The sequence below is a fragment of the Rhineura floridana genome, chromosome 2 (assembly GCF_030035675.1).
Source record: "Rhineura floridana isolate rRhiFlo1 chromosome 2, rRhiFlo1.hap2, whole genome shotgun sequence".
Lineage (NCBI taxonomy): Eukaryota > Metazoa > Chordata > Lepidosauria > Squamata > Rhineuridae > Rhineura > Rhineura floridana.
The window spans coordinates 117,764,125-117,789,240 of record NC_084481.1 but is presented as its reverse complement, the minus strand read 5'-3'; the positions used below and the strand labels follow the sequence as shown (position 1 = coordinate 117,789,240).

Genomic DNA, 25,116 nt, shown 5'->3' with positions numbered 1-25,116 from the left:
CAAGTATTGGACGAAAGCTTCGTATTGGGAGGTTTTCAAAACACTGACCTCTTCAATAGCCCAGGAAAATTTAAACTTGTTTGACTCCTGCACACAAGAGAGAAAAAGTATGAAAGCTATATACTTACTCAATTTATGAGATTTTCAGATAAACAGTAAAAAAAAACAGCAGTTTTCTAGCTTTGCAATGGGGGGTTAGGCATTCCCTGGAGGTCACAAGTCACAACCCTGGCTTCACTTACTAGCTACAAACCTGAAAGGGCAGGATTAGAGCAGCCAGCTATGAGCTCATTTAACAGAAGTTGCAAGGGGGTGGCTGATGTTTTGGTGTATATCTCATGAAACAGTCCACCTGGAAACTTAATTTTTTAAAAACATGAAAGCTGAGAGTCCAGAGATTGAGGTGCCTCACCCAGAAACCCAGAGAGGACTCCAAAATTCCAGAGTCTGCAGGTGAAAACCAGAGACCTGGCAACCCTAGTTACTGGCTGTAGCTAGTTATTCAGAGCATAGTATGCTAATTTTGTTTGATCTGCACTGGCTGTTTGTGTGTGTATGGGCTCTATTTAAGGCAGTAGTGTTGGCCTACAAAGTTCTAAATGGCTTGGGACATGGGTACCTTCAGGACTGCCTTCTTCTATAGACATGTGATAGTGGGTAAGCTATGTACTAGTTATTTGAACCTGAGGCTTGCAGCTTGGATAGAGGATGAGAATATTTTGGGAAATGAACAGGCAGACTTTAGAAAGGGTCGATCTACCATTGACCACTGTGTAGTCTTAAACCATTTGGCCGAGAAATATATTACCTCTTTTGGAAATGGTTTGTTTACAGCATTTATCAATCTGAAGTCAGCTTTTGATTCAATCCCTAGAGACAAACTGTGGCTCAAATTGCTTCACTCTTCTATTGACAAGAGATTGCTTTATCTTATCAAATGTTTCCACCAAAGCACTACACTTCAAGTAAGGTGTGGAGTAGAAGGTAACCTGACAAATTCTATTTCTGTTACTAAGGGAGTCCATCAAGGTTGCATATTAGCCTCTTCCCTATTCAATCTCTATTTGAACAATTTGATTGGATATTGCCTAAGTTCTGATTTTTACCCTCCAAAGTTGGCAGAGACCAAATGCCCTTTACTATTATATGCAGATGATGTTGTGCTTATGTCTCTATCAAAAATAGGACTCAAGCGTTTATTACGTGTCTTCATGGCGTATTGTAAGGACAATTTGCTGACAATTAATTATAGTAAAATCAAGATTATGGTTTTCTCTAGGCGCCCTCAGTCAAATAAGTGGATTATTGGCAGGCAACATATAGATCAAGTCAAACAATTTAAATACCTGGGTGTCATGTTCTTTTCCACCCTTTCTTGGGCCACCCACAGAAAACACAGTGCAGGTAGCCCAGAGTACTACCAAGGCAGTTTTTTTATTTTTCTATACAAAGGAGGGCCAATATATTCCAGCGGCCATCAAGGTATTTAAGGCTAAAATCTTGCCTCAGTTACTATACAGTGTTCCAATTTGGATCCAGGGATTTAATCCAGCTGTGGAAAGTGTCCTTTCAACATTCCTAAGATCTCTATTTGGAATGCCAAGGTGTGTCACAGCTGCAGGCTTAAGTCTCAAGGCCGGCTTTGTTTCTGTTGAATGTGCTGCATGGTCCTTTTCTTTTAGATACTGGCTTAAGGTTGTCTTCAGTGATCCTTCTTTAGGCTATTTAAATCTTCCTTTGAAAGACATTTACACCAGTTCTTGGTCTAAATTTTTTATTGTTAAACTGCATTCATTAGGTTTTTCTTTTGATTTTATCCTTACGCAAAATTTTAGGACTGGTAAATTCATTTTAGACCAACGAATTAGGGATATTGACTTTCAACTTTCTATATCAAATGCTTGCAAAATGTGCTCCCCTACCCATCTTGGTCGGAATGTCCTGTTCCCCAAACACGCTAACTATTTGGAGAATCTGTCTATTCCTAAGTATCGGCATGTATTCTCCAGAGCCAGGTTTGTCTCCCTTCCGCTCTCTTGAAAGGGCGATACCAAGGTACCCCTTATGCGGACTGGCTGTGTCCTTGTGGTGACGAAGTTGGAACATTGACTCGTGTCCTTTTTGTATGTAATTTTTATAGGGAGGATTGCAATAGACTACTTGGCCCAATTATGAGGAACTTTCCTGGCAGGCCATTGGTCTGGTTTTTGAAATATTTCCTAGCTGATTTTAATAAGTCTACAACAGAGTCAGTGGCTAAGTTCTTCTCTGCCCGAAGGAGTTGCAAGAGGATTCTTTTCTTTTAACTGCTATTTCTTTTATGCTGTACTTTTGTATTTCTGTATCTTAACTATTCTGACGTTTTATTGACTATTTTATTTGAATGGGTCTGTGACCGTATATTAATAAACAACACTTCCCAGGATTCTTTAGGGGAAGTCATGTGCTTTGGATGCGAGTTGGATGTGCTTTGAATCTATAGACATGTGTGTCAAATGCATAGCTTCATTCTACATCTGAGGCCTCCCTCCAGATGCTGTTACTGAATGAGGCTCAATGGACATCCACTCGGATATTGAGCCTATTCAGTAGTAGCACCAACTCTGTGGAATGACCTCCCAAGGGAAGTGTGTCAGTCCCATACAGTGCATTATTGTAGGCACCAGGCCAAGACCTGGCCCTTTTAAAAAGCATTTTACTAAAGTGATTCAATCAGTATTCCAGAGCTTGCTTGGTTTCTGAGTATGATGGTGCTTTGCCTATTAATTTATGCTTTGCATTCTTACTATGTGTAGTTTTTCTGTTGGAAAATGAGTGGTTATTTTTTGATGCCTTTGTAGTTTTGAATAGTCGTTTGGATTTTAGTTTAATATGTGGTTGATGTGATTTGATGGTTACAAGCCACTTTGGGTTCATCTTTGATTATAAAAAGCAGGATATAAATAATGTAAATAAATAAATTATCATGATTAAGAAAGTTATAATTACTTTCTGACCTTGGGCCTTTTATTCAGGTAGGTGTGTCAGTTTTGCTGTATCATTTTAGACAATCAAAGGTTTTCTTCCTCCTGCACTTTGCATTAGAAAATAATTGAGGAAAACTAGGCTAAACTCTCTTGCAAGAATTCTGTTATTATTTTTATTGTTATTTATTATTATAGGACACTTGACAGTAGTTTATTGTTTTACCATGAGGAAGCTAATCAAAAGCCAAATGTAATATAAGGGTTGTGCTGTTTGCCCAAAGACAACATTGGGTATCTGTTTTCATATTGTTAAATTCTGTCAGTTTGTCTAAAGGGATTGTAAGAGAAATGAAAATGAAGGTGGATCAAAAAGACAAAACTTTTGTTCCATTCCTACTCAATATTTAAAAATAGCCATTTTGTACGAGGTTGCTTTTACAAGCATTTCCTGCTCACACATGCACTACTACTTGAGCTCATTCAGGCAAAGTTCAAAAACCAAACTGCTGATGTGACATGAAGAAGCAGTCAGTAGAGTAACAATGAAAGGTGTGGGTGTGTGCGTGCACGCTGATCAGAAGGAATTGGTCAATTGATCTACAGGGCTTTTTCTCACTAGCAGCTCCTAGGGATCTGAAGCTGACTGTTACATATAAAAAGAACAGAATAGGCTGCACAGAAAAAGCCACATACATATCATAAAACAAAATTTATCTTTAATCTGTAAGTGTCAACAGCAGTACAAAAGATGGAGTGATGGTGAATAGATTAAGGGTAGAGAGGACAGTCTTGAGGTAAATGAGCATAAATAGGCAGTCTTATAGACACTCCCCTGAGGGGTCAGAACCCCTTATCATGGCATATGGTATCACCCAATGATGACATGTTTAACATATCAGGAAAGCACCTTGTGCAAAAAAAAAGGGGGGGAGAAAAAAAGGGGGAAATCCCCTCAAATTATGTAGGTAAGGTGCCAACATACACCAGAATATACGATATAAAGACAGTCTTTTTCAGTTTTGTCGTTTCCATGAATTTCTGAGGCAGAGGAGAAGAGAAGATTCTTAAAAGTACCACTGAAAATCATTTAATATTTAATTTACCTCACATCAGTACTGCACAACAAAATCCAAGAAATCTGTTTATGCTATGAAGCAGAGCTGATTCTCCCCCCCTTAAATTAATAGCACAGATACTTAAAAAAAATCAACATCCTTACCAAACCTTTTTTTCTTTTCTTTTTAAACTGCTTCAAGAGGAGAGTGTGTGAGAGATGTAATGGCAACCTTTTAAGTTCATTTAAAAACTTTACACTGGACTGTACAAGGTTTTTTTTTTTTGGATAAACTATTTACATTTTCAGACTTTTAAAACATATTCAAAGCAGCAATAGACACTAGGGTTTTTTTCCTCTACATGCCCAAAAAATTACCAGCCCTGGGCCCAGATAGGTACCTGCACTGTATGTAGAATTTCTAAAAAGAAAACCTGCCAGTTTAAACAAAAATGCTTGTGGGTGTAGAAACAGCAGCCCTAGCATCATTAAGAGCCACACCCACACTGTTGCTATAGGAACCAAAGCATAGTACCTTGACAAAGGGAGTCTCAGTTGTCCCCCAACAGCTCTACACAAAAACTTTACACATTGAAACAGCAGCTAGCATGTCAGTCCAGCATGTCAGTGAATTGTGCTGATTAAATTAACATAGAATACAATCTCACAATATACATCACAAACAAATTACAATGTCAGGAAAGAAAAGAGTTACAGTAAGATAAGTTATGTAGTAACAGCTTATAAGCTTGTCTTAATGTAATTAAAACATTTGTACATGGCAAATACAATAATGAAGGAACAAAAATACTAAAACATTCTGAAATTTTCTACAGGCTGATGAAGGGTAACCAGGGGTGGGTGCGTGGGAAAAACAACCCTGTGCTTTTGAGAAAGCAAAACACAAATGACAAAGGAAGACAATACGGAGAATGCACACTAGCAGTTCTGCAATGTGCAGCATACAAACAGTTAAATATTTGCACATTCCCCAAACTTTTTGAGAGCACCAAGGACCTCACTTGTGTTTTTTTAAGAAAGCAGAAGTTATAAAGCAAACTTTGTCACTAAGCTGCTTTATAACTTTCATATTGCCATAAATACCAATTGGATACATTTTCCTTTCACACATACGCCGCAGACCCACCCTCCTCTTTGCAAACATTGAGTGAACTCCCTCAGAATACTTTTTTGTGAACTTTAAAAAATTAATCTTGAATATGTTTTTGTTTTATTTTTTAAGGGGAGATATGGAACTCAATGGCATAAATCTAGATATAAAAAAAAATACCAACTCACTTCTGTAAATGCTTTTTTTTTGTATTAGCATCAGATTAAGACATTACAGTATATCAAAGAAGTTGTCTAAGAAAAATTGCAGAGAACAATGGTTGGTAGAAAAAGGGGCGGGGGAAGAGAAGGAGGAAAGTAAAGAGAATTTAAGTTTGAGAAAAAGAGTAAGTGCCTTTGTAAAAAATCAAATGAGGTCATATGTTAGTCTTTAAACAGGACATGCTTAAGTGCCAACTTCAGTCTTTAAACACACATGCAAACATCTAGGTTCTGAGACTATTTTTTATCGAAAATATGAAATACTCTATTATACATTCTACCAGCTGCATTTCTAGAGCAGTTGTTGGCACTGAAGATCCAATCCAGATATACACATAAAATTCTGCTCAGCTTTAAACATATACTTAAATCTTTTGGACTTCAGTAGAATGGCTCCATTGCTTAAAGTTAAACTGGTGCCTGAGGCTGTGATCTTCGTACCACTTTCTCTGAAGTAGTAACATGGGCTTCCACTAGGCCTATTCCAGAATGTGTGGTGTGAGGATTCCAGCACTAAGTGCTTCTCTGGACTGGAGCGTTACGGCATTTTTTACTGGAAAATTATTTTCAGTAAAGTAGAAAGAAATGTCAGGCTTCAAGAAGACAAAGAGCATCATTAGATACAGTAGGAGTTCATGCTTTAACTTTGTATTAGGGGATATTTGCATTTACACAATCATTGTTTCATTTACACAATCTTTTTTTTTAAGTTACTGCTGTCCTTTTTCACAGGGTTCTGTATTTACTGTAAATAACACGTGCGCACGCACGCACGCACACACACACAATGAACAGAATAGCCATATGTATGGGAGTTGTTACTCCACTGCAATCCCAGCTTGTCCCCTTTACACTGCCTCTTGATAACTGTGAGCACAGTGATTTTGGATCAGTTGGTGATTCCACAGCTTTCCCCAAAGGGCATATTTGGGGTACCAGCATAAATTTAGGTAAGAGGAGGAGGCGTCTTCAGCTCAGTGATAAAGCACATGCATTGCATGTATAAAGTCCCAGGTTCAAACCCTAGCATCTTTAGCTAAAAAAGTCAGTTAGCAGGAAAGGCAAAAGACTCTGCCTGCATCCCTGGACAGCTGCTGCTGACTCTGTATAAGGGGCGGAAATCCCAAGATGCTGGAAAATGAGGTGTTAACTTTTTTTATAGCACAATGCATTTCAACCACTATATTGTCTGGCCTTTGTCAGGGGATGGACTGGTCTGTAATATTCTCTTCTAGCAAGATTGCTTGAAATGATAGATGACCACCATGGACCACACCTCATTTTCTAGCATCTTGGGATTTTCCCTCCTTTTTTATTCCTGGATTTTTGGATGCTCGCCACTTTCTGCTTTTGACTATGTATAAGGCTACAACTTATATTCTAAGAAATGGGGTGTTTGATTACAGCTATTTTTCTCTCTATAAAGCATAAACCCTGTGAAATTGTGTTTCAGTTTCATTAAGACTTTATTTTCAATTTGTTAAATATCAAGTCAATTGAAGTATTTATTTCGATTTGGTAACAAAGCATTTCGTAAGTTTTCTCTTGAAATAAAAGCCTTTTATAAACTTTGCCTTTGCTAGGAAAATTGGGAAATAATCCAGAAATACTGATCACAGCCCAGATATTCTTGTTACATATGTGTTTGGCATCAGATTAATTTTTTTAATCAGTATTATTCTTGGGCACTAGAGAACTCTGTTTACCATGGTCTTTTCTAACAAAGAATTCTATAAGCCACTTTATTATTGTTTTATTGTTTTATATGCCAGTATCATTCCACACCAAATACAGATCAAACCAGTTCAGTCTTATATTTAATAACTGGCATTGCTTACAAAAGCTTGGCTAATGAAAACCTTCCAGAGCACCATTTATTTATTTATTTTACTTTCTTAATTTGTTATCCTCATTGACACACTTTGCTATTCACATTGGTTACTTTCAGACAAAATTTAAGAACTTTCATCAGTTTCACTTGGGATCAAATTACAAATTATGAAGCAAACTGAGTACAAACTAAACTAGAAAGCTGGCACTTATGCAAACTAGTTCTTAAAGCAGTTGCTTTTTACAGTAAGCCTAATTAAGTAGGAGGAGGATGGAAGCTATTTGGATAGTGTACTTTGAGGATAGGAGCTGTTCAGTGATTGATTATACTATTCAATCTACTTCCAAGGAATTTAATAGGACTATATTGGCAAAGGCGCCAGAGCCTGCAACAACAGTGTTACATCATGGCCCTGATCAAGAGAAAGTTATGTTTAATTTAAATCAATGGGACTTAAATTAGTAGTGCCCAACTTGCCCATATATTTCGATGGAGATGTAAATGTGATTTACATCCTTTTTCTTGACTAGAGTCATGGTCTGCAATGCTGCACAAGGGGAGTAGTTGGCACTCCACATTCTATGCATTAATTTGCTGGTGTAACAGTCCTGGGGAACAGACTATCAGGCTGAATCTCTAACTATTATTTTATTAGTCTTAATAAATACAATGCCATTACCAAAGAGGGAGGGTTGTTATTGTACAGCAGGGATGGAGAAGTTTTGGCCCTCCAGACGCTGGATTCCAACTCCTATCAAGGCTAGAGCTTATGGGAGCTGTAATCCAGCAACATCTGGAGGGCCCCAGGGGATCCTCTCCCCTATTCTATAAACAGGTGCAATATTTTGAAATGTTAGATATTTATGAAATACAGGATTCAGATTTGAAGGAGGGCACAAGTGAGGCATCTTGCCATCCTTGCTACAGGTCCACAATACTGCTCTCGCACTGCAGGTGTAAATTCAGCATCTACATGAGGTACAGTGATTTGTCAGCATTTAATATGGACCAATGTACACTGATACACAACAAAAGTAAATACATAACTTATACTTCACTAAGTATCCATGAACAAAAAATAAAATTCTATTTCCTATGTTATATTTACACATTTTTTAAAAAAAATCTAAAATGAGATGGTGACTTATCAAAAACTTTGTTTTGAGCTCCAATTAAGAATGAAAAAAAGTTTGTGTTTCCATGTGATTGTCCTTCCTTAATTTCTATTGACACTTTAGAGCCAATATTGGCTAATAAATATAATACACTGTTTCTGCACTATTTAGATTAAAATACCTTTTTTTACCCAACCTGACCAACAAAGTAGTATTCTACCCTCTGCTGATTCATGAAGAGCCAATCAGTGTCAAGAATGCAGCTTTAAGTTATAGATCATCAACACAGATGCAGGGCTGGAGCTAAAACAAAGTATTAATACATATATGAATTTTGCATAAATAAATGAAACAACAAAGACATTAAAATGACTCAAATCCGGCAACTGTGAGGCAGGCCCACACGAGTCGAAACAGATGACTTTTGTTCATGTTGTTTTTGTACAACAGTTTCACATTAGTTAGAAGTGATAAAAAATACCATTTATATCCAGTGCTTATAACACTTACGAAATAACATCTGCCGAGTGTGTGTTTTTGTACTATGAGCAAAATCAAGTTTCAGTCCTAAAGAACAGTCCTTTGTTCTCTGCCAGCCTGCAGAATATTATTTTGGCATGGTAATAAAATTTATAAAAAGAAATTAAACCACTAAACTAAATGTTTGCCTTTGTGCAAATATAATTACAGAAAATACGCTAGCAATACAGCATTCTACCTATGAGCAAAAATAAAATAAAAATGAAGAAATGGAGAGAAAAGAAATGTAGGGTGGAGAGAGATTTATAAAAGGAGAAACTTGTAGAAAAATAATAAATAATCATTCTTTAGGGAAAAAATGGTACCTCCCCAAACTGCATGTAGAACAGCTCAAATTCCCAAATAATCATAATAACAAAGGATTTTCTTTCAGTACCTTAACTAGATAAAGAGGGCGCTCACCAGCTAATGACACAACAAGTGCTTTTAAAGATCTCGGCTAGAACAATTTTATTGCTTTAGCTATAGACATGAGAACACTATTCAAATAAATATTAAAGAGAGATCATGCCACAAAATGGCTGCCAAAGCTTGATGAGAGTGTTTATATGTAATAAAAATATTTTTTCATGTAAACTTAGCAGTCTCCACTTGCTTGTGTGGGTTAAATTGTCTATTTTTACATTGCAAAAACTGACTACCTCCACCTCCAGCATTGTTTCTGAAAACTGTCAGAGCATTAGTTTTCTTTAATAATTCTGCAAGATTGTATGATAGCATGCCAATGCTCTGCACTAATATTGCCATGTTTGCATGTCATGATAAGCCATAAGAGGTGGTTTACTACGCACAAATGAATCACACTGGGTTTGCTGTTCTGTACTGGTACGTGAGAGAAACAGACCATGATCCCAGGCTTAGAATAACATCCAAACCAGGGCTCATGGTTTGTTTCACGGAAACAAACCATAATTGGTAAGCCCATAATAATTCTTATCAATATCATTAATTTATACACTGCTTACTGGTAAAATAGGCTTCTATTTTGAGCCAGGGATTGTTGTTTGTTGCATGGGTTGCAACTAGGGAGGGAAGTTCTCTCAATTTCTCATTTTTTTCAGTCTTAAATTCAGTTCTCCCCATTTCTGCAGCAATTTGAATTTTTTTTAAAAAAATCCATGTGAAGATTCTTCAGCATTTTAGTGCAAATTTCTCCTAATAAGCACATTAGTATGCAGTTTTGACTAATGTACACATTTTTGCAAGCAATGTCCCCTAATATTAAAGTATTTTTGCATTCTTATTTTCACAAATATATTCATTTTTATGCACACTTTCCCCTAATAACTGCATTTTGCACAACAAAATTTGGATGTGTGAATTTCAAACGATGACTGTGTTCGGTTCTCATATTGTTTCAGAAAGTGCAGATTTGATAGATTCGGCTTTAAATGTAAACTGAATCAAATTTCTTCCCCATCCCTACCTACTTGCAATTCATGTTTTCAGAATAACTGGTTCATGCCTATGCATGTATCACATGCTGGTTTGGCCATCACACAAGGTGCAGAAAAGTTTTTAGAAATCCTGGCATTCTTTCCCCTGAGCAAAGCTAGCGAGAGATGAGGGTGCGCTTCCAGCCTTAAAGGTGGCATCTTTACATAAAGAAGAACCCTTAACATAATCCCACTTCAAACAATTCAGAGTCAGCATGGAATAGGCTGCTTGAAATTGTATTTGTATGTTAGTTGCTCTATCTGAATTAGTACCTGATGTCTATCACCTCAAAACATTCATGTTGACAGTTTGTGCTGGCACAGAGAAATTGCACACAACTAATTTGATGCCCAAAGCAGTCACCACATAAATGTAATGAAATGTGGCTCCCACATCATCAAGTATTTGTGTGAAGTTGGCTTTATTTAGAGGGCACCAATATTTTGCCCCTATACAATTGCCATCTTTATGGAGTATACTAAAAATAAGTAAACAACAGATTTCCCCCCCCTTCTCTTTGTGTGACTGAATATTTAGAAAAATCCTGAATCAAAGCTTATTCATATAAGTGGCCTGATTACTAAACATACGTATTTACGAAATGTAGTTGTTTTCTATAGCATGTGCTCATCACGGGAGTGTCTAGATGTTACTATACCTCAAACCCAGACAGTAGACTGTGGCCTAGACCTTCAACGCTGCATAAAAAAGATCAAATTCAAATATCTGGAGTGAACCCTGACATCCACCAAGTTGATTTGGACCACTGGGTGTTTATATTAAGACCAAGATTATTAACTTGGGAATGTTTTGTCCCTGCCACCCCCCCTTCTTTAGAAGTCAGATTTATATTTAAGAAAATTATGTATTAGAAATGAAATGCATAATTTTTTAAATTTCTGTAGCACCTTTGATCTGAAGGCCTGAGCACTTCACAGATATTGATCTGATTTCATACTATGCTTGAGAAACAGCTGTATGCCTGCTTAGTTTATAGGGCAAATCCTAAAGTCCTTCAAATATTTTCCTGCATGTTAGGCCTCTATTGGTAAAGTAATTTGAAACCTAAAAGAGAGCAGTAAAATGATGTCAGCAAATGATACGTGACTATTAGCACAGCATTTGCATCAAAATCCCATGAGGAAAACTCAGGGAGTTTTTGTATGCTATGCAACCATAAAGGGAATTTAGTTGGGACACTTTAGGAGGGCCCAAAGGGTTATATTAGCTCAGCTGGATTTTTATTAATTTTCCCCCTTGGAACCAAATAACAATGTCACATCACATACTGCTTCTGAAACAACTTTCCTCAGTTTCAAAATTGGCTCATACAAAGAGAAGGTGGGTTGCAGCTCAGGAAACATAAGTCCAAAGCACTTTTGGCCTTGTGGAACTAGCTGGATAATTCTTTGGATCCTGGCCCAAGTATAAAACAGACACATAGCACAGACATACTATTTGCATCCTTTTGTTCTACATGTCAAAGAGTTTTCCCAAGTGTTTTTGACATGAAAAAACATGATTTCCCATATAAGCATATAGTTTCCTTTCAATATTAAGTGCTCTGCTATTTTAAGAAACCCACAGGCTTTTAGGGGAAAGGGCATTTTATAAAGAAAATGGCAAAATGAAAATATAATGCTGACCTAACATACTTTTAAAAAAAAAGTACGTGGACCCCTGACATTCTGGAATGAATACATTGTTAAGAGAAAATGTAATTAAGACTGAATGTAAGGGTTAAAAGCAAAGGGACTGTGAATGGATTTGGAGGTGGCCTTACATTCTTAAGATAGGCCTGTCTGTAGCTGGTGATCGCTCTTTTGTGCTTACTTAGTATTTTATACTGATGGTACATTAAGAGGCAGAAGCAACTGGGCAAGTGCATTGTGGCAATCATGTTCACTATTTTCAGAATATCCTATCTCCAGATTCCTGAGTAATTTACCATTTTCTGGAAAAATTAGGTTTTTATTTTTAAGATTATAGATATTTTAAGATGCCAAAGGATTGTCTAAGACTTTACAGTGTCTCCCTTAAGACTTTTTTTAAATGTTAAGATTCAAAAGTTATGAAAGTTTGGCACATCAGAAGATCAGCTATACAAATGGAGAAAAAATGGAATTTAGAGACCTTGTTTAAAAAAGATGAGCAAAGACACACGGATGCACACACTTGAGGACTTGTTCTGTTTCATGGTAGGAAATTTGCACTTCTTTTTTTCTGTTTTCTAAAATAATTCAGAATAAAAACATTCACAACCTGTAGGCTGGCACAGCATACCTGAGTGAGAATGTAAAACCCCCATTTAAAACAGTAACTTAAAACCTTTTTTCTCAGCATCCAGGGGGAGAAAAAAATAGACAAAAAAGGTAAGACTTGTAAGACAGCTATTGATTTGTATAAGTTTTCAAGTCCCAATGTCTGATACTTAACGTCTTCATCTAAATTTTAAAAAAGTTCATGAAAATTAGGGAACAATCTGTGTCACACATTAAGAAACATTTAAGACCATTCTGCAGATGTAACTGTAGGAGCCACACATGCATGCAGGCTCATTTAAGAACTTTTTGTTCAAAACAAAACAAAAAAGTCAGAGTACTTTAATTCAGCAAACTTCCTCAGTTGGCAGTGACAGCCTCATGGGCTTCATTTTCACTGCTATAGTCTGATTTGGGGTCATCCTCAAAGTCCTCATACATTTCCATCTCATCCTCCCCATTTATCATTTCATTTCCAGCAAGACTCCCGCTGTCCGTCTTCATGCCATAAGTGCTCTGGATGACAGGGATGCTGGGCTCAGGGCTTGCCGAGGTGCTGGAGCAATCAGATGTCATCTGAGGCGATGGTGTCGTAGTTGCCATAGTAATAGCACCAGGGTAGACCACACCTGTTCCTGTGGTGATTGGAATCTGAGGCTGTTGCCTGCAAGACAAACGAGAAAAGATTTCCTTGAGTTCACATAAGAAGCCTTTTATAAAAACATAAGAGCCTTGCTGGATCAGACCAAAGTCCCATCTAATCCAGCATCCCGTTTTCACAGTGGCCAACCAGATGCCCATAGGAAACCCACAAGTAGTCTCCCCACTTGTGCTTCCCTGCAAGTAGCATTCAGACACATACTGCCCCTGCAGTGGAGCTGGAACATGACCAACTAATATCCTTGCTCTCCACGATTTTGTCAAATACTCTTTTGAAACCACCCAAGTTGTTGCCCATCTCTACTTCTTATGGGAGCAAATTTCATTGAGTGGAATTCAGCTAAATTCTTGTGCTAGTGGAATAACTTGAACTACTGCAAGGGGATTTCCCCTCTTTCCACTCCCCATAACATCCGCCAATCTGCTTTGGAGGGTTGGATGAACCCTCAGAACAGGTTTAGGGGGCATGCAGGCGAAGAGAGAAGAACAGTGTTCCACTGTGCAAAGAACAAATCTTGCATGACAGAATGCTTGACTGTGTTGAACACAACCCCATGGTGTCCTTCATGCATCTAGCTCTTATATCCCAACCATAAGACACCAGATGTATCTTATTGATTTTATTGGGATAAGGCTTCCCTGTACAGATCTATCATTCACTTTATTATTTATTTATAATAAAAAAATCCTCTCAAAATGGAGACTTCCAAAGCAGCTAATAAAAACATTTGTAGTCATTATGAATATTATTTAGATTTTTATCCTGCTGCCTAAAACAAAAAAAACCCCAAACCCTTCTAAATGCCTGGCAATCTGTTAAAAATGATAAAAAGTACAAAACATTTAAAAATAGCCTATCATTATGACAATCAACACAACCAATTTTACAGTGCAGAGACATTATCAAATATCCCTTCAAGTGACTATGCTAAAGAACTCAGTCTTTCTTAACACAGTTTTTAGATGAGAGAAGTGAGATGGTTATGATGTGATTCTCAAGGCAGGAAATTCTAATAATGTGGACCCAGGACCTGCCTGCTTACAGGCATCTGGTTGGTCACTGTGAGAAGAGGGCGCTGAACTAGAAGGGTCTTCGGCCTGATCCAGCAGGGCTCTTCTTATATTCTGGTCACTGGCCACCAAATTCAGCAGTGGTGGAATCCTCAACAGAATCTGCTGTGATTATCTTTATACACAAGAGAGGAAATATAGGAGATAGGGGTGTTTCAGATAAATTTATTTTGTTCGTTGTTGTTGCTGTTGTGCCTTCAAGTCGATTACGACTTATGGCGACCCTATGAATCAGCGACCTCCAAGAGCATCTGTCATGAACCACCCTGTTCAGATCTTGTATATTCAGGTCTGTGGCTTCCTTTATGGAATCAATCCATCTCTTGTTTGACCTTCTTCTTTTTCTACTCCCTTCTGTTTTTCACAGCATTATTGTCTTTTCTAGTGAATCATGTCTTCTCATGATGTGTCCAAAGTATGATAAACTCAGTTTCATCATTTTAGCTTTTAGTGAGTTCTGGTTTAATTTGTTCTAACATCCAATTATTTGTCTTTTTCGCAGTCCATGGTGTGTGCAAAGCTCTCCTCCAGCACCACATTTCAAGTGAGTTGATTTTTCTCTTATCCGCCTTTTTCACTGTCCAACTTTCACATGCATACATAGAGATCAGGAATACCATGGTCTGAATGATCCTGACTTTGGTGTTCAGTGATACATCTTTGCATTTGAGGACCTTTTCTAGATCTCTCACAGCTGCCCTCCCCAGTCCTGGCTGTCTTCTGATTTCTTGACTATTGACTATTTTGTTCAGGTGCCACCTATTAACTGAAGGGCACTGGTCTGCAGTTTAGAATAAAGCTGGATAATGAAAGTAGGCCCATGGCATACATCCTTCTCTTAAAGCCACTATGTGCTATACACTTCACAACTGAAGGAAGATAAATTCTGGTGCCTCACAATGGAGACTTGTTCTGTCATTATAAGAAATGGGGGGGGGGGCGGGAGGGCTACATATAAATTGGTTGGTTACTTTGATTCTTGAAAAGTAACTTAACATTTGTAACAATTTATTCATTATTTGAAATTGTGGCACCTTGAATACTAACAAGTTTATCAGCTTTTTAAGAACTAAAGCCCAGAAGCATAATGTATTGTCCTCAGTTGAACAGTATACACACATTAGTACACTGTTCATAAACACTGAGACCAAAAGGCCAAGACATGCAAAGGTTAGCAAAAAATCTGTTACATTTCTATGCACTATCAAATATTTATAAGATGCAAACGGAATAATCCATTCGCTACTGTGGTCAGTGGTGATAATGTTGTTATTCCCGGCATGTAAATTTGTTACCTAAAAAGAGACAATTATTTTCTAAAATAGGAAAGATAAACCTAGTCACAATCAAACTGAATTTGTTAATAAATTCTAGTTCTGTAGTTTCACACTGGAGCCTTTTTGGTGAAATATGGTAGCTTTGGAGTTAGTGGTGGAGTCCTGGGATACCGAAATGTTGTAGTGGTATGTGAATGCTGCTGTTTTTAATATTAGATTTATATTCATTTATTCTCTTGCAAGAAACGACCCATATGCCTATGCAAACAGGAAAAGGGGATTGCTGCCATATGACACACTGGAAGACGTGCAGGATAGTTCCCTAGCACAGTACAGAAAAAAAACATTGACTACACAGTGTTTCAGGTTTTGGTTGGCTGAGCACTAGGAACATAGGAATCTGCTTTATACCAAGTCAGACCCATGGCTCATCTAGCTCAGTACTGTCTACACTGACTGGCAAGAGGTTTCCAGGGTTTCAAGAACAGAGTCTACTTGGAAATGCTGGGGATTAAACCTGGGACCTTCTCCATGCAAAACATATGCTCTACCACTGGCTATAGCCCTTCCCTCACTAGATAAACGATAGGAAAAATCTACAGGCCTGTCTTTCTACAAAACCACTTAAACATTTAATCTGGCAATAGTAATTGTCTGCTGTTCCCTGACCAATGTTTCCTGACAACTCTCTAAATTATTGTGTCTCACTCAACTGCAGTTGAAGAGTTTTACATGCTACACCCTCTGAAACATACAACTCCAACAGAATAACATTAAAACCAGATCTTGTAAAAGTGCTTGTTGTGTACATTTCAGCCATAGTGGTGTGGTTTTATTGCCTTTTTCAAAAGAGGAATCCAAATGCATTCAGAATGCACATTTTAGTAATAAATATTAGGAAGTTTTCCACAGCATCTTATAAGGTAAAAATAATACAGTTTTCCACAGCATGTTATAAGATAAAAATAACGTTCATGTTATTTTGTAAAATGCATATTTGAACAGCATTTACTAGACTGAAATGAGATTGTACTGGAATATTTTTGTAAGGAAAGGAAATAAAGTATTTTCAATTCAGCTGTTCAGGTTCTTCCATAGTAATGGCAAGCAATAGGACCTAGCAAGTGCAATACTTAAGATACCTTTCAGCTCTTGCACAGTTTTTTTAAAAAAAGTTGAAAAGTTATTAAGAATCTCTGATTAGCAAGTGAAAAGATAAAAACCTACTGAAATGACAACACAACATACATGATTGATTACAAGTTCCAGGTTTAGGGGGTAAAAAGAAATAGCTAAGGAAATGTTATGAAATGGCTGACAATGGAGATTGACATTTAAAAATGAAAAATTACAAAAGCCCCTCACACAGTTACTAGGCAGCAGAGCTATGCTAACACCACATGCCTTTCTCACCTGCCCTCCAAATTCCAAGAGCTCAGGATGGACATCTGCAAGGGGAATGCCTAAGCAAGTTTGAATCCAACCAAGTTACTGTGTGAGTGGAATAAATGAGTGAAACTTCCCCTCCCTCTACTCACCCCATGTGCCCCCTACACATATGCCCAAATTCACTTTGGAGGGTTGGGGGAACCAGAGAATAGATTTGGGAGGCAGCAAGCAGAGGAGAGGGAGGGGAAGTTCTGTTGCACAAGCAGAAGTTTTCTGCTTGTGCAATGATGACATTGGAGACAACCCCTAGGCTTTCCTAGGAGCAGAAACTATGACTGAGCTGCTCGGCCCATTCCTACTCTTGAAGCAGTAATTAGAAAGCATGCTGTTCCTGCATTGGGCCAGGACACATCACAATGAATTGGGCTTCCCAATTTCTAGAAATGTCAGGTCAAATCCCACAGTCAGACACTGTGGTAGTAATGGGTGACTTCAACTACCCAGACATAGACTGGCTGCATATGTGTTCCAGTCATGACAAAGAAGCAAAGTTTCTAGATATTCTAAATGACTATTCCCTAGATCAGTTGGTCATGGAACCGACCAGAGGGACGGCAACCCTGGACTTAATCCTCAGTGGGGACCGGGACCTGGTGCGAGATGTAAGTGTTGTTGAACCGATTGGGAGCAGTGACCCCAGTACTATTAAATTAAACATACATGTAACTGGCCAATTGCCAAGAAAATCCAACACGGTCACATTTGACTTCAAAAGAGGAAACTTCACAAAAATGAGGGGATTGGTAAAAAGAAAGCTGAAAAACAAAGTCCAGAGGGTCACATCACTCGAAAATGCTTGGAAGTTGTTTAAAAACACTCTATTAGAAGCTCAACTGGAGTGCATACCGCAGATCAGAAAAGGTACCGCCAGGGCCAAGAAGATGCCAGCATGCTTAACAAGCAAAGTCAAGGAAGCTCTTAGAGGCAAAAAGTCTTCCTTCAGAAAATGGAAGTCTTGTCCGAATGAAGAAAATAAAAAAGAACACAAACTCTGGCAAAAGAAATGCAAGAAGACAATAAGGGATGCTAAAAAAGAATTTGAGGAGCACATTGCTAAGAACATAAAAACCAACAACAAAAAATTCTATAAATACATTCAAAGCAGGAGACCATCTAGGGAGACAATTGGACCCTTGGATGATAAGGGAGTCAAAGGTGTACTAAAGAACGATAAGGAGATTGCAGAGAAGCTAAATGAATTCTTTGCATCTGTCTTCACAGTGGAAGATATAGAGCAGATCCCTGAACCTGAACTAACATTTGCAGGAAGGGATTCTGAGGAACTGAGACAAATAGTGGTAACGAGAGAGGAAGTTCTAAGCTTAATGGACAATATAAAAACTGACAAATCACCGGGCCCGGATGGCATCCACCCGAGAGTTCTCAAAGAACTCAAAGGTGAAATTGCTGATCTGCTAACTAAAATATGTAACTTGTCCCCTGGGTCCTCCTCAGTGCCTGAGGACTGGAAAGTGGCAAATGTAACGCCAATCTTCAAAAAGGGATCCAGAGGGGATCCCGGAAATTACAGGCCAGTTAGCTTAACTTCTGTCCCTGGAAAACTGGTAGAAAGTATTATTAAAGCTAGATTAACTAAACACATAGAAGAACAAGCCTTGCTGAAGCAGAGCCAGCATGGCTTCTGCAAGGGAAAGTCCTGTCTCAGTAACCTATTAGAATTCTTTGAGAGTGTCAACAAGCATATAGATAGAGGTGATCCAGTGGACATAGTGTACTTAGACTTTCAAAAAGCGTTTGACAAGGTACCTCACCAAAGGCTTCTGAGGAAGCTTAGCAGTCATGGAATAAGAGGAGAGGTCCTCTTGTGGATAAGGAATTGGTTAAGAAGCAGAAAGCAGACAGTAGGAATAAACAGACAGTTCTCCCAATGGAGGGCTGTAGAAAGTGGAGTCCCTCAAGGATCGGTATTGGGACCTGTACTTTTCAACTTGTTCATTAATGACCTAGAATTAGGAGTGAGCAGTGAAGTGGCCAAGTTTGCTGACGACACTAAATTGTTGAGGGTTGTTAAAACAAAAAGGGATTGCGAAGAGCTCCAAAAAGATCTCTCCAAACTGAGTGAATGGGCGGAAAAATGGCAAATGCAATTCAATATAAACAAGTGTAAAATTATGCATATTGGAGCAAAAAATCTTAATTTCACATATACGCTCATGGGGTCTGAACTGGCGGTGACCAACCAGGAGAGAGACCTCGGGGTTGTAGCGGACAGCACGAGGAAAATGTCGACCCAGTGTGCGGCAGCTGTGAAAAAGGCAAATTCCATGCTAGCAATAATTAGGAAAGGTATTGAAAATAAAACAGCCAATATCATCATGCCGTTGTATAAATCTATGGTGCGGCCGCATTCGGAATACTGTGTACAGTTCTGGTCGCCTCATCTCAAAAAGGATATTATAGAGTTGGAAAAGGTTCAGAAGAGGGCAACCAGAATGATCAAGGGGATGGAGCGACTCCCTTACGAGGAAAGGTTGCAGCATTTGGGCTTTTTAGTTTAGAGAAAAGGCGGGTCAGAGGAGACATGATAGAAGTGTATAAAATTATGCATGGCATTGAGAAAGTGGATAGAGAAAAGTTCTTCTCCCTCTCTCATAATACTAGAACTCGTGGACATTCAAAGAAGCTGAATGTTGGAAGATTCAGGACAGACAAAAGGAAGTACTTCTTTACTCAGCGCATAGTTAAACTATGGAATTTGCTCCCACAAGATGCAGTAATGGCCACCAGCTTGGATGGCTTTAAAAGAAGATTAGACAAATTCATGGAGGACAGGGCTATCAATGGCTACTAGCCATGACGGCTGTGCTCTGCCACCCTAGTCAGAGGCAGCATGCTTCTGAAAACCAGTTGCCGGAAGCCTCAGGAGGGGAGAGTGTTCTTGCACTCGGGTCCTGCTTGCGGGCTTCCCCCAGGCACCTGGTTGGCCACTGTGAGAACAGGATGCTGGACTAGATGGGCCACTGGCCTGATCCAGCAGGCTCTTCTTATGTTCTTATGGCTGATAGAGAACAGGAAGTTGCCATTGGGACATGCTTTCCTACACATTGGTATATGGATGTAGAGGCATAAGATGTGAAGAATGGAAGTGGTTCATAACTGGATATTCACATTCCCAACTCTTACTCAGCTCCCTTGCCTCTCCCACATAATTTCCTATCAGATCTATGTACCCTTCAGTTCCTGTGTAACTGCTCCTTGTACTACAGGAAATCCTCTTGCCTTCTCCTTGTACCAGATCAGCATGCATGCACATGCACACATTACTTCCCTTGAAGACCTGCACTCATCAGAACTATTCAGTTCCTTCTTCAGCCTCAATAAGTTTTGATCTTTCACTGGATAATCTGGCTACAGTAGCAATGCCCTTAAGTTGAAGAGGGTATGTGGCTGATGGGTTGAGTATCTGAAACTCTACTCTATTCTAATTGTTTCCTTGCTGCCTAAAGGCAGCCAACTCTGTTTTAGCATAGGGAATATGGGCCTATTGCTCATTGTATTTCAAGATATCGAACCCTCATCATATTTACGGATATCAAAAACTGATTTGGACAGAAATCCACACTGCTGCAGGCTATACCACAAAATAATTGACTGCAATGCGCGTCTTACATGCCAAGTTAGAAATAAGGCACAGAACCAAGCAGTCAAGGTCAATTATCTGGTTGTGAAGCCCACAAGAAAAGAATAGTAGTATGATTAGAGGAATGAACAGAACATTGTGAATTTAGAAGGGCTGGCAAGAGAAGTCTCTTTCTTAAATTGCCAGAAACGCTGTGTGCAGCATCAAGCATCCAAGATTTTCATTTGTGTGTGTTTAGAAGACAGTAACAGAGATAAACCAGCCGAGACACAATTGTTTTAGTGAGTGTCTGAACTAAAACTGAAGATGGCATGTTCTTCAATGTAGAAAACTCGGGTTGCTGGGGGGAGGGATTTGTCCCGATGTAAACCCTATGGACAGTAAGATCTTTTTAAAATTTAATTTATTTAATTTAATTTATTGGATTTCTTAGTCGCCCATCTGGCTGGCCATCCAGCCACTCTGGGCGACATACAAAATGAACAAAATAACACAAAATGACACACCAATACAATAACATTAAAATCTAAAAGCGATAATGATAAAATCTAACCCACCCCAAAGGCCTGCCTGAAGAGCCAGGTTTTCACGGCCCGGTGGAAACTCATTGTAGAGGGGGCCTGGCAGAGAACATTTGGAAGTGAGTTCCATAAGGTGGGGGCCACAATTGAAAAAGCCCTCTCTCTAGTCCTCACCAGTCTAGCTGTTTTGACTGGTGGGATAGAGAGAAGGTCTTTTGAGGCCGATCTTGTTAGGTGGCATAGCTGATGATGCTGGAAGCGCTCCTTCAGATAGACTGGGCCAAAACCGTATAGGGTTTTAAAGGTTAGAACCAACACCCTGAATTGGGCCCGGCAAGCAACTGGTAGCCAGTGCAACTCTCTGAGCACTGGAGTTATGTGATCTTGCCGGCAGCTGCCTTTAATCAGGCGCGCCGCCACGTTCTGAACCAGTTGCAGCTTCTGGACCGTTTTCAAGGGTAACCCCACGTAGAGCACATTACAGTAGTCAAGGCGAGAGGAGACCAGGGCATGTACCACCGATAGGAGCAGATGATTGGGAAGGTAGGGGCGTAGCCTCCGTATCAGATGGAATTGATACAGTGCTGCCCAGATCACAGCCGAAACCTGAGCTTCCATGGACAGTTTGGAGTCAAGAATGACCCTGAGGCTGCGGACCTGGTCTTTTAGGGGCAGTTGTACCCCATTGAGCACCAGGTCCAAATCCCCTAACCTTCCCTTGTCTTCCACGAACAGTACCTCAGTTTTGTCAGGGTTCAGTTTCAGCTTATTCCTTCCCATCCAGGCACTCACCGACTCCAGGCACTTGGACAGGGTTTCTACAGCCAACCTCGGTGAAGATTTAAATAAGAGATACAGCTGTGTGTCATCCGCATATTGGTGACACTGCAGCCCAAATCTCCTGATGATAGCCCCCAGCGGCTTTATATAGATGTTAAATAGCATCAGGGAGAGGATGGAGCCCTGTGGCACCCCACAAGTGAGAGACCAAGGATCCGAAACCTCATCCCCCAATGCCACTCTCTGGTACCTATCAGAGAGGAAGGAACGGAACCACTGCAGAACAGTGTCCCCTATGCCTAACCCCTCCAATCGGTACAAAAGGATACCGTGGTCAATGGTGTCAAAAGCTGCTGAGAGATCCAGGAGGATGAGGAAGGTGCCTTCACCCCTATCCAACGCTCTCCTCATATCATCCACCAAGGCGACCAAGGCTGTTTCAGTCCCATGTCCAGACCTGAAGCCCGACTGAAATGGATCCAGATAATCCACTTCCTCCAAGTGCGCTTGCAACTGCTTCGCCACCACCCGCTCAACCGCTTTGCCCAAGAATGGTAAGTTTGAGATTGGGCGAAAGTTGTTGAGGATCCAAGGAGGGCTTCTTTAAAATTGGTTTTGTTACTGCCTCCTTGAGAGCTGATGGCATCACGCCCTCTTCCAAGGACGCATTTACCACCGCCTTGACCCCCTCGCCCAGTCTATTCTTGCAGTTCATGATGAACCACGATGGGCAGGGATCGAGTAAGCAGGTGGTTGGCCTTAAGGTTGCAAGCACCTTGTCCACTTCATCAGAAGGAAGAAGCTGGAACCGATCCCACATCACCGGAAAATCACTGGCAGACTCTGGCTCACTCACTGTATCCACAGCGTGCGGAATCGTACTCTTTAGACGATTGATTTTATCCGCAAAGTGCTTTGCAAACTCATCACAGGAGGTTTTAGAATGTCCCATCGGTTCCGAAGCAACTGGACTGACCAGGCTTCGGACCACTTGGAACAGCCTCCTGGGACAGCACTCTGCAGACGCAATAAAAAAATTCATGTTAATAGTGTACAACTATTAAATGAATTCCCAATGTCATGTTGGTGCTTTTGTTAATAACTGATTATTGATGTGGCCATCATTGCTTCTGTCCTCATTCTTGAATTAACTCAGTACCAGAGGTCAAAGAGAAAAGGATATGTATGTTTACTAAGTCTACATTCCATTCCAGGCAGTTTTAATACTGGACTTCCTTCTTTGTAAAGAGAAGATTTCACCTTGCTGTAGCAAGTCCCGGCTTCGGCAACAGCAAGCTACTTGTAAGACGGGATGATTGAATGAACTTAAAGGGAAAGGGTTAGAACAACAGAGGAATAAGGAGAAAAAGGAAGAATCACCAGCACAAGGATAAGAAGATAAGAGGCCTACAGAAGTGGTATTTCAATTAGGTAAGTAGCTGCTGAAACTGGACTCATCTGAAATGATAGGTCCAGCTAAAGCAGTTTGCACTACACTTTCCCCAAGGAAAGTTGTATACTATTGTTGTTTAATAGCAATAGGGTAACGTCTAGGGGTGATACCCATTTAAAAGCAATGAAAATGCCCATAATTCCCAGCTAATATGTTTATAGGAGTCTTGTGGTGGGTGACCAGACTACCATCTGTACTTGTCAAAGGCAGGGAGCCACAAGAAACTATAAAGATTTTTCATGTTTGGCTCATGAAACATGACCAATAAGTGAATCTTAAACAACAGTCCCAATCCCACTGGAAGCAAAAACATATGGGAACTGCTGGATTTCACACAGTTAGAATAGTCTGTTGAAAACAACCCTAGTACATACCCTACGGTAAAAAATTGCCTCATCTCCTGCCTTCGAGATCTCATCAGCTGTTTATATTCTCCAATACGCAGTTTCTTGCCGTCAACAATGCAGGTGCGTTTTGGTCGGGGTTTATATTTGTAATTAGGATACTTCTCTAAGTGGATTTTACTTAGCCGTGCTTGCTCTTCATAGTAAGGTTGTTTCTCTTGGTTTGACATGGATTTCCAGCGGGAGCCTGCACAGAAAAAGATACTAGTGAGCTCTCCAAGTTTATCTGAGGGATAATAACACCAAACACTCCTTTCTGCTCCAGTTCACCTTAATACTCCAACCAAGCCAACTCAGTTGACATTAAGCGTTTGGATTCCACTTTTAGGGTGAGTGGTTTGCTTGGTCCTCCAGTATTCTTAAGTCTTCAGACATCTCCCTTAAATTCCCAGGCTTGCATAGTTTGTACCAAATGAGTATGGAAGTTTTTACAATATTTGACAGATAAACATTCATTCTATAAGTAGGTTTTGCTTGAAATTTTTGTGGCGGTACTAGTAAGAACTGGCACCATTCATGTTAAAGGTTGTTTCTTTCAGTGAATTGTATTTTTTAATCTATAACAAATTCTTCATCTATTCTTTGAATGGAATTTGTTGACTCAAATACTCATTGGTGGTTAATTTATTAAGAGACACTACCTGGGGATTTAAAAAACATGAACTACCACCATATATTCCATTGGGTTATGGACCTGATTTCTCAAGCAGTAACCTTCACTGCCGCATGGCAAACTGCTTTTGAAACTAAGGAGACTTTCATATGGGAGTCTGTTGCTTAAAGGAAAAAAGGGAAAAATCCCACTTTACATGCTCAAGACCTTGGGCATGCTGAAAATAGCACATTGAATATCAGCTGCATTACTAGAAACATGTTTGGGCCACAGTCACTCTACTGATCTTCAAAAAGTTTTTCACAATGCTCATGCATAAAAGTTTCTCCAGAAATAACTTAGCTTTTAAATTTGTTATAATGAAATTGTGACCTGAAATTCAGCAAAACTTGTTTATTCACAAAATTGGAATCAACCCTCTAACCATCTTAGTGTCTTTAATTTAGATGCCCTTTGGTATAACTTTGGTTTATTATCATCTCCCTGACCCTTACAAATCCTATTACACGTTATACCCATCTAGCCAAATTCAGTAAGTACACTGAGCTGCACTTCAAGCTGTATTTGAAAGAAAGTGGAAAGTACATTTTGCAGTGCTCTTCACTACTTTAATTATTATAAACAATTGATCACAAACTGCACTAATAAAAGACAAAAAAAATAACAGTTTACATAGAAGGAAGAAAAGTATTCAGGTCTGTTGTGTTGTTTATAGAGAGCTCCCTACACAGTGAAGAAAGGGGGGGGGGTA

General features: G+C 39.3%; 1 protein-coding gene across 26 annotated transcripts in view; it reads right to left on the bottom strand.

Moving 5' to 3' along the window:
* Positions 1-3,665: 3,665 nt before the first annotated feature.
* The window catches only part of SOX6 (SRY-box transcription factor 6), a 765,761-nt gene continuing 744,310 nt past the window's right edge, over positions 3,666-25,116 (bottom strand). For all 26 annotated transcript variants that reach the window (XM_061610274.1, XM_061610275.1, XM_061610270.1 and 23 more), the window contains 2 exons: positions 23,723-23,939; positions 3,666-13,200 (listed from right to left, as the gene is read on the bottom strand). In XM_061610274.1, coding sequence (XP_061466258.1) covers positions 12,897-13,200; positions 23,723-23,939 — 521 coding nt within the window. In that variant the 3' untranslated portion in view covers positions 3,666-12,896. The remainder of the gene's footprint in view (positions 13,201-23,722; positions 23,940-25,116) is intronic.